The 16585-nt window shown below is 48.4% G+C and overlaps 1 protein-coding gene across 1 annotated transcript in view; it reads right to left on the reverse strand.

The window, feature by feature from the left end:
- Nucleotides 1–8148: 8148 nt before the first annotated feature.
- TUSC5 (tumor suppressor candidate 5) overlaps nt 8149–16585 on the reverse strand; it is a 14411-nt gene continuing 5974 nt past the window's right edge. Inside the window, exons 2-3 of the mRNA XM_015422034.1 lie at nt 10705–10834; nt 8149–8168 (exon numbers count right to left, since the gene is read on the reverse strand). Of these exons, the coding sequence (XP_015277520.1) occupies nt 8149–8168; nt 10705–10834 (150 nt within the window). The remainder of the gene's footprint in view (nt 8169–10704; nt 10835–16585) is intronic.

Raw genomic sequence — 16585 nt, forward strand, 5'->3', positions numbered from 1 at the left:
CTTCTTGCACTTGACAGTATCCAACCGCTCAACCTCCTGGAGCTGCCTGGCCGTGCCAGGTGTGCGGTCCCATCGGCATCATCCCAGCAAAGGATCCTTCTGACTCCACAGGTCCCTCACTGTCTTGTACCACCTCCCTCTGATCGGCTGTGGGTTGCGTTTTGACTCTAAAGCGATGTTCCCTCTAAGCTGGGCGTGGGCTTAGTCGCTCATTAACCCAGGAAGCCCCGCTCAGCAGCCATCTGGAGCCATGCAGGGTCTTGCACTGCCCATTTCCTGTTTTAAGACGATAGAGGTTCTGTTCTTCTTGGGATGTGAATTGCTCCGCGTGTGGGGGGGACACATTAGAAGGAACATCGCTAGAGCCCCTCCACACCAACACTTGCGAAACTCACCCAGGGGAAGGGGGCGCATGTTGCAGTTTCTCAGGCAGTCAAAACAGAGAGACATCCGTGTTCCCTCTTAGCTGAGTTAGTGTGAGCTAGCTCAGTTTTTTAGCCTCCGGCTCACACATTTTCGTCTTTGCTCAGGAAGGAGGGTTCTAGAGCAAACTAATTTATGGAGTAGCCAAATCGCTCACACACAACTTTCATGCCAGTAGCTCACCAAGTAGAATTTTTGCTCACAAGACTCCGCAGCTTAGAGGGACCGTTGAAGAGAGATGGACAGAATTCAGGACTGTGGCTCCTTGGTGCTGAAGAAGTATTGATACATGTAGTGGAAGCATTTTCAGGAGTCTGGGTGGTTTCAGGGTTCGGGGGGGGGGGGGGACACCTGGATTTCACTGTTTACAAAAGACAGCTCAGAAAGGCGAGGCCTATAAGGATACATGAAATATCCACTCCTCAGTTCATTCGAGATTAAGTTTACCCCCCAGGATATATTTTTTTAATTGGTTCGGTGTGAATATACTTTCCAGGTGTAATTTTTTTTTGGTATTTTTTTTTGGTCTGTCTTTCATTTTAAGCAGCTAAGTTGCATATTTCATCGTATCCAAAAATGTAGATGGTCAGGCTGGCAATCTTGTGCCGGAGTGAAAGTGACAGGTCGTGAGGACTGGAGCAGGACTCCCTGCAAGGCCTTTGCCAGATAGTCAGCTCACCTGCTCGCCTTCCGTTCCACCCGCGAAACGGGGCCTGCTCCTGTTGACCAAACAAACCAGTTCACGCCTCAAATGGGGAATTGTCTGAGCCAGTTTGGTGTAGTGGTTAAGTGTGCAGCCTCTAATCTGGGAGAACTGGGTTTGATTCCCCACTCTTCCACTTGCAAGCCATAGTTCTGTCAGAGCTGTCCTTGAAAAAAGAGCAGTTTCTGTCAGAGCTCTCTCAGCCCCACCTACCTCACAGGGGGTCTGTTATGGGGAGGGGAAGAGAAAGGAGTTTGTAAGCCACTCTGAGACTCCCTTGGGTAGTGAGGGGCGGGGTATAAATCCATTCTCCTCCTCCTCCTTCTTTTTCCTGCTGGCCAGTCTGCTCCCTGGGATGGTTGCTGTGACACCCCGCCCACCCCAGTTCCAACTTGCTTAGTCTTCCCTGGATGCTCCCAGAGCCACCCCCATTTCCACCACAGCTTGCAAAATTCTTGTGATGTTCTGGGTGCAGGAGGTGGGAGGCAGCCTCACCATCCCCTTAGCACATTTTTTCACCGAAATCCGAGGTGGCCTCTGTTCCCTTTCCCTACCTCAGGGGTGCCTCTTAGGCCCGGTTCACACATGCGAGCAAATGAGGTGGTGGAACAGACCACACCCTTTCAGCCTGCGGGTGGTGGAGTTTGGCACTCCATACATCAAAAAAAGAAACTTCCTGCCAGTAGAAAACTATCAGCACGGGGACAAAGGTTCTTCCCTACTCTGTGCTGGTTTTCTATTTTAATCATGGAGGGAGAGGCGTTCCAAAATGAGATCCTTCCCCTGCAAATTAAGGTGCATTCTCACCTCCTCATTCACCTGGGTGAGCCCAGGAGCTCGTTTGCTCCGCTCAAGCTATTTCCTGCCCTCAGTAGCTCGAGGTGGGTGTAGCCCCTTCCAATGTTCCCTCTAAGCTGTGGAGTCTTGTGAGCAAAAATTCCACTTTGTGAGCTCCTGGCATTAAAGTTGTGAGCAAATGATTTGGCTACTGCATAAATTAGCTTGCTCTGGAGTCATCCTCCCGGAGCTAAGACAGAAATCTGTGAGCTGGAGGCTAAAGTTCTGTGAGCTAGCTCACACTAACTCAGCTTAGAGGGAACACTGGCCCCTTCCCGTGGGCTTCTTGGGTCAGCTAGTGTGGTGGCCTTTGGGAGCCAAACCCGCTGCCTCTTCCTAGGCTGCCCTGGGCCCCCTCCTGCAAACCAGGGAAGAATATCACTGTTCCCTCGACACCTCCCTTTTCTACATGCCGGGAAGGGCCCCTTTCTCCCTTTGTGGGAGCACATTCCACAGACGCAGCTTCCCTCTCCCAGAGCCCTTTGCTGTTTGATCGTGCCGATTGCAGTGATGGAGGGGAAGCTAGCTATATGTAATGTAATCATTATTGTTTTTTCTGCTTCTGCAACAAGGCAAACTTGTCTTTCACTGTGAAATTCCTCCCGTTTGGCCAGTAGAACCGCTGGGCACCAAGCCAGCTCCTATTCCTCTGCAGCTAGAAAGGAGAAATTCCAGCGGTAGGTGAGGGTGTGTGTGTGCTAAGCGCATTCAGGGGAGTTCCGGCAACTGCCCATGTTGGTTCCCAGTCTCTCCATTCTAGTAGCTGAGTCAAATTTTGGGGAAAGTTTTCCCATGTTGATTTAAGCTTTTATTCTGGTCTGGAATCAGACATTTTTTTAAAGCAGCATTCACAATTCTGGGCCCAAAGAGGTCAAATTCTGCAACCATTAAATGGGGCACAAATGAATCCCATGTATGTATGTTTTGCACCATTTATTCTGCTGCTGTTGGGGGTTCCGCAGGTGCTTGGAGCCCCACTCCACAGCCCTGGGAACACCTGGTCACTCCCCCAGCCAACATCCCTTGCAAGGACTTTGGCCTGCGGTGCATGACTTTTTCCTCTCCCTCCTCCCCCTGAAATCCCCCCCCCCCGAAAACAGAATGGGGAACACGGGGTTGCTGCAAGATCCAGCCCATTATGTGTCAGAAAAATATCTACCCCAAGATTGTATCTCTGTGCCAGCTGCTGATCTGGCTGTGTCTCTTGGCTGAAGGGAGACAGTAACTCCTGCAGAGATACAACAGATGTCTGTTATTCCACTGTGACTGCAGTGGCAGCAACTGAACAATCCAGTCATACCCAATGCAACAAAATTATTTACCCACCCTTCAGAGGAGGCCAAGTGGAAGGCCAGAGCTGTAAATCATACAGAGATGCTGTGGGCAGCCTCCTTTCCTAATGTGCACTTTGGCTGCATGTGAGCCTTTGGCGATGGTTTAATTCATTCATTTCTCCTGGCACAGCGACAGACTCTAGCAGAGCCCAGGGTTTTTTTTTGACCATGCATGGTAAATTTTTATTGTTTTTATTTCCTCATGCCGAGAGATACCAAGAAAAATATATATGATACATCATCTTGCAGAAAAAGTTTAAAAAGAGAAAGTTCCATCCCAAACAGGAGGGCCCGCCCCACCCTGAAACTCCCCAGAGCATTCAAGGAAGGCAGAGTGAGACAAATGGTTTCTTCCCTGTCCTGAGCAATGCTGGCTCAAGAGAAAGACCCCATCCCAGCCCCCCCCCCAGCCCCAAACTGCTGGAGGTTTGCCTTGTGCAGTTCTGAGCCCCAACACAAAGGGAGAGATGGCAGAGGGGGGCATTGGTTCTACTCCCTAGGCTAAGGGAATGAAAGTGGGGATTCCTCATGCACATGAATTGTCCAGTCAGGTCGAAAACATGAGCTGGATGCCCTCTCTCGCCTGGCCAGTTGGGGTCTTGCAGAGGTTTTGAACAGAGCACCTGCTCAGGAGGGCCCCAGCGCCAGAGCTGGCTCCTACATGCTTGTGATGTGTAGATTTCCAGACACTGGTCATACTAGCTGTTGTAGATTTCCCAGGTTGTATTGCCTTGGTTTTGGCATTGTAGGATCTGACATTTCACCATAGCTGTGACTGGCATCCTCAGTGGTATAACACAGAATGATGGAGTACTCTCTGTGTCAAGGACACAGTGGAATAACCTTGACACAGAGAGTAGAAGAAGAAGAGAAGAGATTGGATTTATCCCCCGCCCTTCACTACACAAAGGTGTCTCAGAGCGGCTTACAAACTCCTTTCCCTTCCCCTCCCCACAACAGACACCCTGTGAGGTGGGTGGGGCTGAGAGAACTCTTGACAGAAACTGCTCTTTTTCAAGAACAGCTGTGCCAGAGTTATGGCTTGCCCAAGGGCATCCAGCCAGGTGCAAGTGGAGGAGTGGGGAATCAAACCCAGTTCTCCCAGATTAGAGTCTGCGCACTTAACCACTACACCAAACTGGCTCTCTTCTTTCTGTGTTACTCCATCTTTCTGTGTTATACCTCGGAGGATGCCAGTCACAGCTACTGGCGAAACGTCAGGTCCTACAAGGCCAAGACCACGGCCGGACAACCCGGAAAATCTACGACAGCTAATGAACTCTGGCTGTGAAAGCCTTTGACAACATACTGGTCATACTCTTAGAAGAGGCCGTGTGTGAATTTTCTCTCAGGGTTTTGTGAGGCGATCTAGTGATGTGGATTTGACATACAACAGAGGCACAGGCATTGCCTGGCCATATCTGCATGGGGATTAGGATTGCTCCTATGCGGCCCATGCACAGGTGGGGCTGAAGACCGCTGTGGGGTCGGCCTACCTTCACTGTAGGGCGGGTGGGCAGTGGAGAGCAGAGTGAGCAGGGCATTCTACCTGGGCCAGGAAGGGTAATGTGCTATGCAGGACTGCTCCCTCTCTTGGTCATTTTGGCAAACGTCCCTTGAAAATGACTGTTCGGCGCATACCACTGGAGATGAATTCCCTGTCCGAATTTACCAAGGCACGAATGCTACTGAGGTGGAGTCGTATAAAAGTGCATCTAGCTCTCAGCCTTTAAAGAAATAATCTGCTTTCTTAATGGCTAGAACAGTGGTGGTGAACCTATGGCACGGGGGCCAGAGGTGGCACTCAGAGCCCTCTCTGTGGGCACGTGTGCCATCGCCCCAGCCAGGCCCAGACCATCATTAAAGTGTGGAATTCTCTGCCAAATAATTTTAAGTAAATGAAAGCATTTGGGATTGCTTTCCTTACTTTGTTTGGATCATCTTATGTTAATACATTAGTTGTTTTTTTTCTGAAGTACAACCTCAGTATTCAGGTTAAATTGCCGTGTTGGCACTTTGCGATAAATAAGTGGGTTTTGGGTCGCAGTTTGGGCACTCGGTCTCTAAAAGGTTCGCCATCACTGGACTAGAAGGTGCTTCTGGCACTGGCTTTCGTCGGCTGCTGGCTGTGTCCCACCCCACTCGTGGGGGAGCCGAAGATCTGCAATCTGATTGACCCAGTCGCAGAGATGGGGCAGAACTGACTGTGCCCCGCTAAGGCTGACTGGAAAGAGATCAGGCTGGAGCAAGCAATCCTGCAGAGAGGCAGCGGACACACTCCTTCCTGGCGACTTCGGGCTCTTTAATTTTTAACCTTCCCAGAACACAAACAGCACTCTTGCAGTGTAAAGCTGGGGTTATGTAAACAGGGGAGAGGGCTATGAGTTGTAAACCCAAACACAATTATGCCGCGTAAGATATTAAATGCACTCATAACACAGGCTATAAATGTGCCTTATCCTAAATATAACAACAAATATAAATATAGTGAGATACATATACAGCTAAAAATATAGCCAAAAGTCAAAATGTGATCTCTAAGATGTCCAGATGTTTGAAAAATACATGAATATCAGACATGGGAAAACTTTCCAAATTATTATCCTGCTGTGTAAGAATGTTTATTTCCTCCCAACTTCATTAGGGTGATCCTAATTGGGTGTGGATTCTTAACTCGCTACAAGCTTCATCACCCTTATGAAGTTGGGAGGAAGTGAACGCTCTCACACAGCTGGGTAATTATTTGGAAAGTTTTCCTATGTCTGATATTCATGTATTTTCCAAACGCCTGGAATGGACATCTTAGAGATCGAATTTGGACTTTTGGGAATATACGTATATTTCACTATATACGTATATTTTGGGAATATACGTATATTTCACTATATTTATATTCGTTATTATGTTTAGGATAAAGCACTTTTATAGACTGTTTAATTATATGAGTGTATTTATTATAATATTTTACACGGCATAATTGTGTTTGTGTAAACCTGGGGAACTGCTGAATTGAGAGTTCGATCCAGGGAAATAGTAGGTGGAGGCAGCCCAGGCAGCACATTGTGTAACCTGAGCCTTCCTGCCTTTGGAAGTTGTAGCACTGCAGGCAATAACCCTTTGTGTTCTGAGCGCCATTGTTAACCAGCCAGTGGGCACACAATTCCTTTCACACACGGACAAGTGGCAAGTGAAGCACAGCACTGGGAAAGCTAAAGGCTGTGATGCCCCAATTAGCCAAAAGGGGGTTGTTTAATTGCTGGGGGGGGGGCATGTGGACTGTGACCCTTCCAAGGGAACACTTTGCAAGTGTGAAGAGTTTCGGTTGTAGCTTTGTCCAGGGCTTTTTTTGTAGAAAAAGTCCAGCAGGAACTCATTAGCATAATAGGCCACACCCAGCAGCAGAAACTCATTAGCCTATTAGGCCACACCCCTGATTGCACCACTCATTGGCATATTAGGCCGCATTCCCATGTTACCGGAAGTGTGGTCATCCAGCCACACCCACCTTTTGCTTCTTATTCTGTTTACCTGGTTTGGAACTCCTTTGCATGTTAGGCCACACACCCCTAATGTAGCCAGTTGTAATGAGTTTCTACTGCTGGGTGTGGCCTGTTATGCTAATGAGTTCCTGCTGGGTGTGGCCAACTTGGGAGCCAGCCGGAATTCCAATCCTGTGCGTTCCTGCCCAAAAATAGCCCTGGCCTTTGTCAATGGCAGGTGACGTCCCCTTGGCACGTGAAGACTAGTAGAGTGGTTGCCCTTTGGAGCCCTATGAGATGTGGCTGTTAAAAGCAGACGTTATAGACGAATGCTTATGGGTGCTTTGAGCAGGGCATACATCCGAACAGATATGTATTAAGTGGGAGATGCATTTGCACTTGCAGATTCCAAATGCACCAGGCCACATATTTCAGGCTAACGTTTTTGCCAGTGGCATGTAGGGTTGCTTAAGGGGGAAGTGGTGCAGAGCCACATCAGGACATCTGCCTCCTCCTGGCTTCTGGAGGTGAAGGGGACGCTTCTGCAGAGTCCCAGGGATCGGGACTCTCCGTGCTCACCGCCACCCCCTTGCTGCTGCTGCTGCTGCTGCTGCTGGGTCATAAAGTGCCCTTCCCTCCCAAACAGCTGTTTTGCGTGAGCTGCCATTGGAATTAAGTGCCAGGGTCCCAAAGGAAGGGCAAAGGCATTCTTTCTCCCAAATGGGGCGAAACGGGATCTCTTGTGAAAACTCAGCGTCCGTCATGCAGAACCAGCCCAAGAAGTGGCTGTAGAACAAAAAACACAGTCCAGGGATTGAGTCCCAAAGGGATACTCCTACAGGCATGCAAGCGGTCAGCTTTTTTTGTCATCAAAAATACAAAAGGCCCCCTTGAGCCCATACGTTTTGTGCAGCACTGGAACTGCCAGGAGACGTGTGCTTTGGACACACCACTGCGGCTGCTCTCGTGCTTAGTTGTTGGGTCTCCGGCTCGCCCGGTAATCTGTCACCTTAGAGCTCACACCAAAATTCGGGCCGTTTTCCTCCCTTTGCAACAAAGGGGCTTCATTCCAGCAGTATTCCTCCTGCCTGCCTCGGTTTCATCCTCCTCTGTGTCGGTGGTGGAAGGCAAAGTAGACAATCCCTGTGCAGGAACGGCAGAGACTTTTCCCAGTCTGTTGCGGTAGGCCTCTCTGTCCATCCATTCTCCAAAGAAATACAAACTTGTGCTCCGAACAGCTATGGGATATGATGCATGCGCTCCTTTTTGGGTGGAGACGGCTCCCGGGCCTCTCCCACTAAAAAGTCACTTCCTCTACTGCTGCTCAGAACCGGAAGACCCACCAAGTCCTTCCTACTGGATCTTGCTTGTGCTAGTCGGATCCCAGGACACCTGGAAAACAGAGGCCAAGGGAAAGCAAATCAACAACCATTGTGGGAGACCGAAGTGGTCTTTTTGCCAATACGCTTGTTCCTCTTATGCCATTTCTACTCCACTTTTATGCCGCGAAACAGGTCAGTTTTAACAAGTATGTTTCTATCAGGTTTTATCACTGGGGGTCAGGATAGAAAGGATTGCCATTTTGTTCCAAGCAGGGGAAACACATCAGCAATGGGATCAAGTTTTGCCACATCCAGTAACATAGCAAGAACATAAGGAGAGCCCTGCTGGATCAGACCAGTGGTCCATCTGGTCCAGCATCCTGTCTCACACAGTGGGTCAAACAGTTCCTCTGGAGGGCGAACAACAGGGCAGAGAGGCGGAGGCCTTCCCCTGATGTTGCCTCCTGGCTCTGGGATTCAGAGGATTAGTGCCTCTGAATGTGGAGGTTCCCCTCAGTAATCATTGCTAGTAGCCACTGGTGTCGTGGTTAAGTGCACGGACTCTTCTCTGGGAGAACCGGGTTTGATTCCCCACTCCTCCACTTGCACCTGCTGGAAGACCTTGGGCAAGTTTCTCTCAGAGCTGCTCTCTCCACCCCACCTACCACACAGGGTGTCTGTTGAGGGGAGGGGAAGGGAAAGGAGTTTGTAAGCCACTCTGAGACTCCCTTGGGTAGTGATGGGCGGGGTATCAATCCAATCTCTTCTCCATGAATCTGTCTAATATCTTTTTAAAGCTGTCTATGCCTGTGGCCATCACTCCATCCTCTGGCAGCAAACTCCGCATTTTAATCATATCCCTATCAATAGATGTTACCAATACTCACAACCAATGTTCCCTCTAAGCTGTGGAGTCCTGTGAGCAAAAATTCTACTCTGTGAGCAACCGGCATTAAAGTTGTGAGCAAGTAATTTGGCTACTGCATAGATCAGTTTGCTCTGGAGCCGTCCTTCCTGGGCTAAGACAAAAAATGTGTGAGCCAGAGACTAAAAACCTGTGAGCTAGGTCACACTAACTCAGCTTAGAGGGAACACTGCTCACAACTATGAGTCAACACATTTTAGATGATAAAAATTCATAGGGGCAGGGAGGGACCAAACTCTCTTGGCTTCTGAATCACAGATGCAGATAATGCAAGGGAAAAAAAATTGCTGCTGGCACCAGCCATGACTAAAAGACAGCAAGCATCACAACTCTCAAAGGTGAGTATGAGGTGAACGACTATCCCAGGTATGTTCCTTGTGAGTGGATCTCAGTCCAAGAATGTGGAGAAGCAGCCTGGCAAGCCAAGCCTGTGCCAGGAAAGCCTTTGGCTGCTTCCCATAAAGTTCCAGAAGAAACTCGGGGGTCACGCGGGGAAAGGATGAATCGCCTTAGCCATTAGAAGCTGGTTAAGGAAGCAGGAAAGTCAGAGCTAGGAAGCTAGGCAGGGATGGCTGCGGTCATGTCTGGGAGACCACCAAGGAAGACAGGTTGCTGTGCGGAGGAAGCCATTGGCAAACTGCCTCTGCTCCTCTCTTGCCTGGAGCGCCGCATGGATTGGGTCACCATGAGTTGGTCGCAACTGGACGGCATGTCCTTCTTAAGAAAGCAGGAAGCCAAATGGACTCTCTGATGCTAGAGATGTATTTATTCAGAAGGAGACTTAACAGTCAAATGGCCCGCATTGTGATCTATGATGCAGCCACATCCTGGCTCCGGTTAAGAATATGAGAGAAGCCATGTTGGTTCAGGCCAATGGCCCACCCAGTCCAACATTCTGTGTCACACACAGTGGCCAAAACCCAGGTGCCATCAGGAGGGCCACCAGCGTCTCTCACTTGGAAAGGCTATTGTAGAGCCACTCAAAATGCAACAGGGGTTGGAGTTGGGCCCCCCTTCCCTTTGAAGAAAGGCTTTTAAGGAGTTTGGAGCACTTCCATTTAGAGAAAAGATGACTGGAGGAGTGGGAACAGACATAATCAGTGTTTATAAAATTGTTCATCAGGATACTGATCGTTGTCTCTCTGCATGAACTGCTGCTTTAGCTTGCCTTATTCAAACCAAAGGCACACCCAGAATAGTGACCCAAGCAGAAACACAAAGAGTGAAAAAGGGAGAAGAGATTGGATTTATACCCCACCCTTCACTATCCGAAGGCGTCTCAGAGCGGCTTACAATCTCCTTTCCTTTCCCTTCCCCACAACAGACACCCTGTAAGGTTGGTGGGGCTGAGAGAGAGCTCTTTCGAGGACTGCCCTTGAGAGAACAGTGCTGAAAGAACTTATGGCTGACCCAAGGTCATCCAGCAGGTGCAAGTGGAGGAGTGGGGAGTCAAACCCGGTTTTCCCAGATTAGAGTCTGCGCTCCTAACCACTACACCAAACTGGTTCTCAAGGGGTAGTTTCCCCTGCTGAATGCAGATAATTCTTACTCAAAACCAGCTTCCAAAATGAGAGGGAAAGAATATCCCATGGTAGTCAGGAGCGAATAAAAAGCCCTGTAAGTTTCCCCCCCACACACACACACAAAACACCTGCAAAGGATTTTTTGCTTTGGCACTTACCTGCAATTTTCAAGGAGCAGAAGAGGATGATGATGGCGCCCAGAAACATGGAAAGGATGCTGAGATATCTGGCCACGCGTCCGAGCCTGTGTGCCCCATCCATATCCCCCTGCTGGCCACTGTTCCTAGACTGGAAGAAAGGGAGAGAGAGAGATGGGACCATCTTATAGCGGTGCTGCTTGACACTTCCTGTTTGGGACACTTGGGCTGGGGGATGCTGAAGGCACAATGAAGAAGAAGAATAAGAGATTGGATTTATACCCCGCTCTTCACTACCCAAAGGTGTCTCAGAGCGGCTTACGAATTCCTTTCCCTTCCCCTCCCCACAACAGACACCCTGTGAGGTAGGTGGGGCTGAAAGAGCTCTGACAGAAACTGCTCTTTTTCAAAGACAGCTCTGACAGAACTATGGCTTGCCCAAGGTCATCCAGCAGCTGCAAGTGGAGGAGCGGGGAATCGAACCCGGTTCTCCCAGACTAGAGTCTGCACACTTAACCACTACACCAAACTGGCTCTTGGTGGGAAAGGGCAGACAGCCACCTTCCCGGTCCTGCCACCAGGCTCCCTCCTGCTTGACAGTCCAGGGGCTGATGCAGCACATCCCTGTCCCGTTCCCTGAAGAATGTATAAAGCCCCCCCCCCCCCCCCCTGGAGGGAAATGTCCCTATCCATGGTTCCAACATCAGGCATGGAGTTTCCGGTTCAAGTGCAGAGTAGCAACTAGAGCAGGGGTGTCAAACATAAGGGCCGGGGGCCGGAACCAGCCCATCCAGGGCTCTTATGCAGCCTGCGAGCAACAGATATAAGGGAGGCAGTGCTGGGGGGAGTGGGCGGAGCCACTCCATTGTGGCTTCAGCACGGCAGAACAACCTCGTCTGCGGCAGAAGCATTGTGGGAGCAGCTGCCCAGCGCTGCACTGCTGCCTCTCCTGTCTGTCGGTCTGTCTGTCTGTCTGTCTATTATTTCGATTTATATCCTGCCTTTTCTGCAAGTGGGGTCAGGGCGGCTCACAACAATGAATTTAAAACAATCTTAAAATAACTCAGGCAATAAATACAATATTAAAACAATACAATAAAACCAATTTTCCCTCCCCCTTTCTATGTGAGTTTTTCTCTGCACCCCCCCATCCAGTCCATGGGGCCTTGCAGTGAGGAGATACCAACTCGGAGCTTACTAGTTGCTGTCCTTTACATAGTTTCTATCTCTTGTACTATGGTACCTGGCATTACATTTTATGGCACACATGGCCCAGCCTGACAAAGTGACATTTATGTCAGATCTGGCCCTCAACACAGATGAGTGACACCTCTGAACTAGAGTTTCAGATCTGGGTGTCTCAACCATGGAGCTCATTTTATTATTTGGGGCTTCTCTCCAGTGTTCCCTCTAAGCTGAGTTAGTGTGAGCTAGCTCATAGTACTTTAGCCTCCAGCTCACACACTTTTGTCTTAGCTCAGAAAGGAGGGCTCCAGAGCAAACTAATTTATGCAGCAGCCAAATTGCTCACTCACAACTTTGATGCCAGTAGCTCACAAAGCAGGATTTTTGCTCTCAAGACTCCACAGCTTAGAGGGAGCATTGCTTAGAGGGTTTGGTGTAGTGGTTAAGTGTGCGGACTCTAATCTGGGAGAACCGGGTTTGATTCCCCACTCCTCCACTTGCACCTGCTGATGTGACCTTGGGTCAGTCACAAGCTCTGGCACAGCTGTTCCTGAAAGAGCAGTTTGTGTCAGAGTTCTCTCAGCACTACATTATGGAATTGCATCTCAAGTTTTAGTTGGAGGATGGATGCTATGGCCACCATCAAGACAACTGGTAGCTGCCTGCTCTCACATGACTAGGAGTAGCGTGACATCTAAACCAGGAAAGGAATTATTTGTTAATGATGGTAATATGTAGGGATGCGTACAAACCAGGAAAAAGTGGTTCAGTTCATGGTTCATCTAACTTGCCTCACAGGACTGTTGTGAGAACTAAGTTGAGAAGGGGAGAATTGTGTAAACTACCCTGAACTCTTTGGTGGCAGGGCAGGATACATACGAATCCTGTGTCTTTGTGATTCTGAAGCTTTCCTAGCATGTAGCGTACAATCACGTGCAGGGTTAGCAATAACTGGCATGCAGTCTCTCACACCTCTCCGTCCTTTGAATCCTCCCTGCCCTGAACCCAGGCCTCAGGTTTGCTTTCACTGAGCTTGCCCTTTCTCCTTCCAGCAATGGGCCTCCTTCATTATTACAAAAACTCCCATGATTTGGGACCTCCTCTCCCGTCAGTCAGTCATCCTTGTGTATCTGAACCTGGTTCTGACGGCAGTCACTCGCCCCTTTGGGTATTTTTTTTTTAAATCTTGCGCCAAGAAAAGCCAAATTCTGCAGTGCATCAAAGGGTCAGGTACGCACGTCTGCTTGTTTTTCTTTATGTAATCATTTCTGGGTAAGTCACAGGGGTGAAACAAATATGGTCTTGCATAGAATTTGGGACAAATACCCTTTGAAAAAGGCAACTGACGTTGGCTTGTCTTACAGGGTTATTGTCATGGAATGGGTAATGAAACGGTGAAGAACTTTCATAGATTTATAACTGCATTATAAAGCATAAAAATAATTAAAACACAAGCAAGCTACAATATTAACCCTAACAGTGGAATCCTCAACAGAGTAAAAATTGAATGCAAAAGAGATGATTTGTAATGGAAATTTTTTTTTATTTTTATTTTTATATTTAATCAGAGTAACACCCTTTTACGTCCATGGAAGTCAATGGGGCCAAGAAGGATGTAAAAAGGTAAAGGTAAAGGTTCCCTTGCTCGAAAGCCAGTCAAATCCGACTCTAGGGTTGCGGTGCTCATCTCCGTTTCAAAGCCGAAGAGCCAGCGCTGTCCGAAGACGTTTCCGTGGTCATGTGGCTGGCATGACTAAACACCAAGGTGCATGGAACGCTGTTCCCTTCCCACCAAAGTGGTACCTATTTATCTACTTGCAATTTCTTGCTTTCGAACTGCTAGGTTGGCAGGAGAAGAAGGATGTACCTCAGCTTAAAATCACACTGTTAGTTGCTGCTTCTGTCTAGTCTAGAGGCGACACCAATGAAAATGGACCCTCTGTGCCCTCACTACAGCTAAAAGACACAACATTGGCGAGATAAATGCCCCCCTCCGGTAAATCAAAGGATCAAGGACTTTAGAACTGTATGCATGGCTTACAGACAACAACTGCATATGGACTCATTGTTAGATATTCAGAAACCTTTTATAGAAACGTGTGTGTGGATCTGTCCCCACTTCTGTTATATTTTTATCTCTGTTTTATATAGACTTTTTTCCTTTTTTAAAATTTAGTTACTGGATTTTTAGTTTCCCCCCTTCTTATTCCCTCCCTTTTTTAAAAAAGAAAGAACATAAGGACATAAGAACATAAGAGATGCCAATGTTGGATCAGACCAAAGGCCCGTCCAGTCCAACACTCTGTATCACACAGTGGCCAGAAATACCAGTGCCATCAGGAGGTCCACCAGTGGGGCCAGGACATTAGAAGCCCTCCCACTGTTGACCCCCCAAGCACCAAGATGACAGAGCATCACTTGCCCCAGAGTCCCTATCTATACCTTGTGGCTAATAGCCACTGATGTACCTCTGCTCCATATGCTTATCTAATTCCCTTTTGAAGCCGTCCATGCTTGTAGCCACCACCACTTCCTGTGGCAGTGAATTCCAAGTGTTAATCACTCTTTGGGTGACTTTTTTTTAAGTCGAGGGACCACAATTAACAGTCAACTCAATTTCAGCACTATATTCAGAAATTTTACTGGGGGAGGAAGTTATGGTTATGCACTGAAATTGCACTGAACTACCCTCCCAATCCAATACATCCATTTTTAAATTTTAATCCCAGGTGTTTGCATCGGCAAAATAAAACAACAGTCCCATCCATGGCACCTTTCTAGACTAACAACGTATATTTCCGCAGAAGCTTTTTGCGGTTCACAACTCCCTTCCTCAGATGCATGGGAGTAGACACCCTTTAGGCTGTTCTGTTTATATACACAGCAGAAAAGCTAGGGTGGCGCATTACCCAGAGAGAACTGGTTTAAAACAAGACCCAATGCAAACTCTACTCAGTTGACTCTGCATCCAACTGTAGTTAGGCAAAACAAGAGTAATATAAGTTTACTCCAAAATAAACAGAAACAAGAGGAAGTTACAGAGCAGAGCGGAACCGGGGAATATCAGTAAGGAGGAGGTATATACAAGATAGCAGCACAGCCCTGGATAGCCCAATCAGTGCTTGGAAGCTAAGCCGGGTCAGCTGCTGTCAGTACTCGGATGAAAGACCACCAAGGAAGACTCTGCAGAGGAAGGCAATTGGCAGACCACCTCTGCTGATCACTTGCCTTGAAAACTCCATGGGGGGTCCCCATGAGTCAATTGCGATTGGATGGCACACAATGATCAATTATAGTGAATGAGGACATTGTGTATATTGATTAGTTCAGCTCCACCTCTGTCAATGCCTCTCCGCCTCTGGCTTCAGCCTGCACTTTCCTAAATGACATTTTATGTTTAATACTACTTTGCCTGTCCGATCACAGCTGGGAGTGGCTCTCACCAATATTGGTTATATTTCGGCATGTTTGAAACCAGCATAGCTTTGTAGCATCTCCCCTCGTCACCCACAGCCTTTCTGTTGTTGAGATAAAAAGATCACCCTAATGGATGTACGCTTCATCCACCTTCCTGTACCTGACGAAGTGGCGCTAACTCACAAAAGCTGATGCTGGAAATGCATTTGTGCATTCCGTCAGTCCCGAAGGTGCCACGGGACTCCTGATTATTTATTTTGAATATTTCTACCCCAGCTTTCTGTCGTAGAAATGGTGCGCAAGATGGCTCATCCCCATGAAATCAAACCATTCCGACATTATGAAACTGATGTTTTTGAAATCTGAGACACCAGTCCAGCAGCTGCGGCATAAAAGCTGGCAAGAGATCAGCAATTAAACTTTAAAACGAAACAAAACGTTGGTCAGTGATAAAACCTGTCCTTTAGCCATGGACGCTCCAGACTGAATAAGCTTCCGGGCAGGAAGAGACCGTGCACCCTCTGTTCTCATATGGCCCCAGAAGACCCAAAGCGAGATGCTCACAGTCCGCCTGGCCGGGCAGTTCTACAGCCTGAAGTCCTGTTAGGAGGGACGTGCAGCACAGGGGGCTACCACTTGCAGTGTTCTCTCTAAGCTGAGTTAGTGTGAGCTGGCTCACAGATTTTTGCCTTAGCTCAGGAAGGACGGCTCCAGAGCAAAGTAATGTATGCAGTCGCCAAAACTCTCACTCACAACCAGGGCTATTATGGGGCAGAAACGCGCAGGAATGGAGTTTTGGCTGGCTCCCGAGTTGGCCACGCCCAGCAGGAACTCATTAGCATAATAGGCCACACCCAACAGCAGAAATTCATTAGGATTGGCTACAATTAGGGGTGTGTGGCCTCACATGCAAAGGAGTTCCTGCTACAAAAAAAGGCCCTGGGTTTTGACAACACACAAGGTAAACAGAATAAGAAGCAAAAGGTGGGTGTGGCTGGATGACCACACTTCTGGTAACATGGGGGTGTGGCCTAAAGTGCCAATGAGCTGTGCTGTCATGGGTGTGGCCTAATACGCTAATGATTTTCTGCTGTTGGGTGTGGCCTATTATGCTAATGAGTTTCTGCTGGGCCTTTTCTACAAAAAGAGCCCTGCAGTCACAACTCTGCCAGTAGCTCACGAAGTGGAATTTTTGCTCACAAGACCACACAACTTAGAGGGAGCATTGGCTGCCAGTAAAGGATCTTAGATCACAGGCAGGAAACTCCACCCCCGCCACGCAACCCATCACCACCCGCGC

Source organism: Gekko japonicus, unplaced genomic scaffold (assembly GCF_001447785.1).
Source record: "Gekko japonicus isolate JY-2015 unplaced genomic scaffold, Gekko_japonicus_V1.1 scaffold182, whole genome shotgun sequence".
Taxonomy (NCBI): Eukaryota; Metazoa; Chordata; class Lepidosauria; order Squamata; family Gekkonidae; genus Gekko; species Gekko japonicus.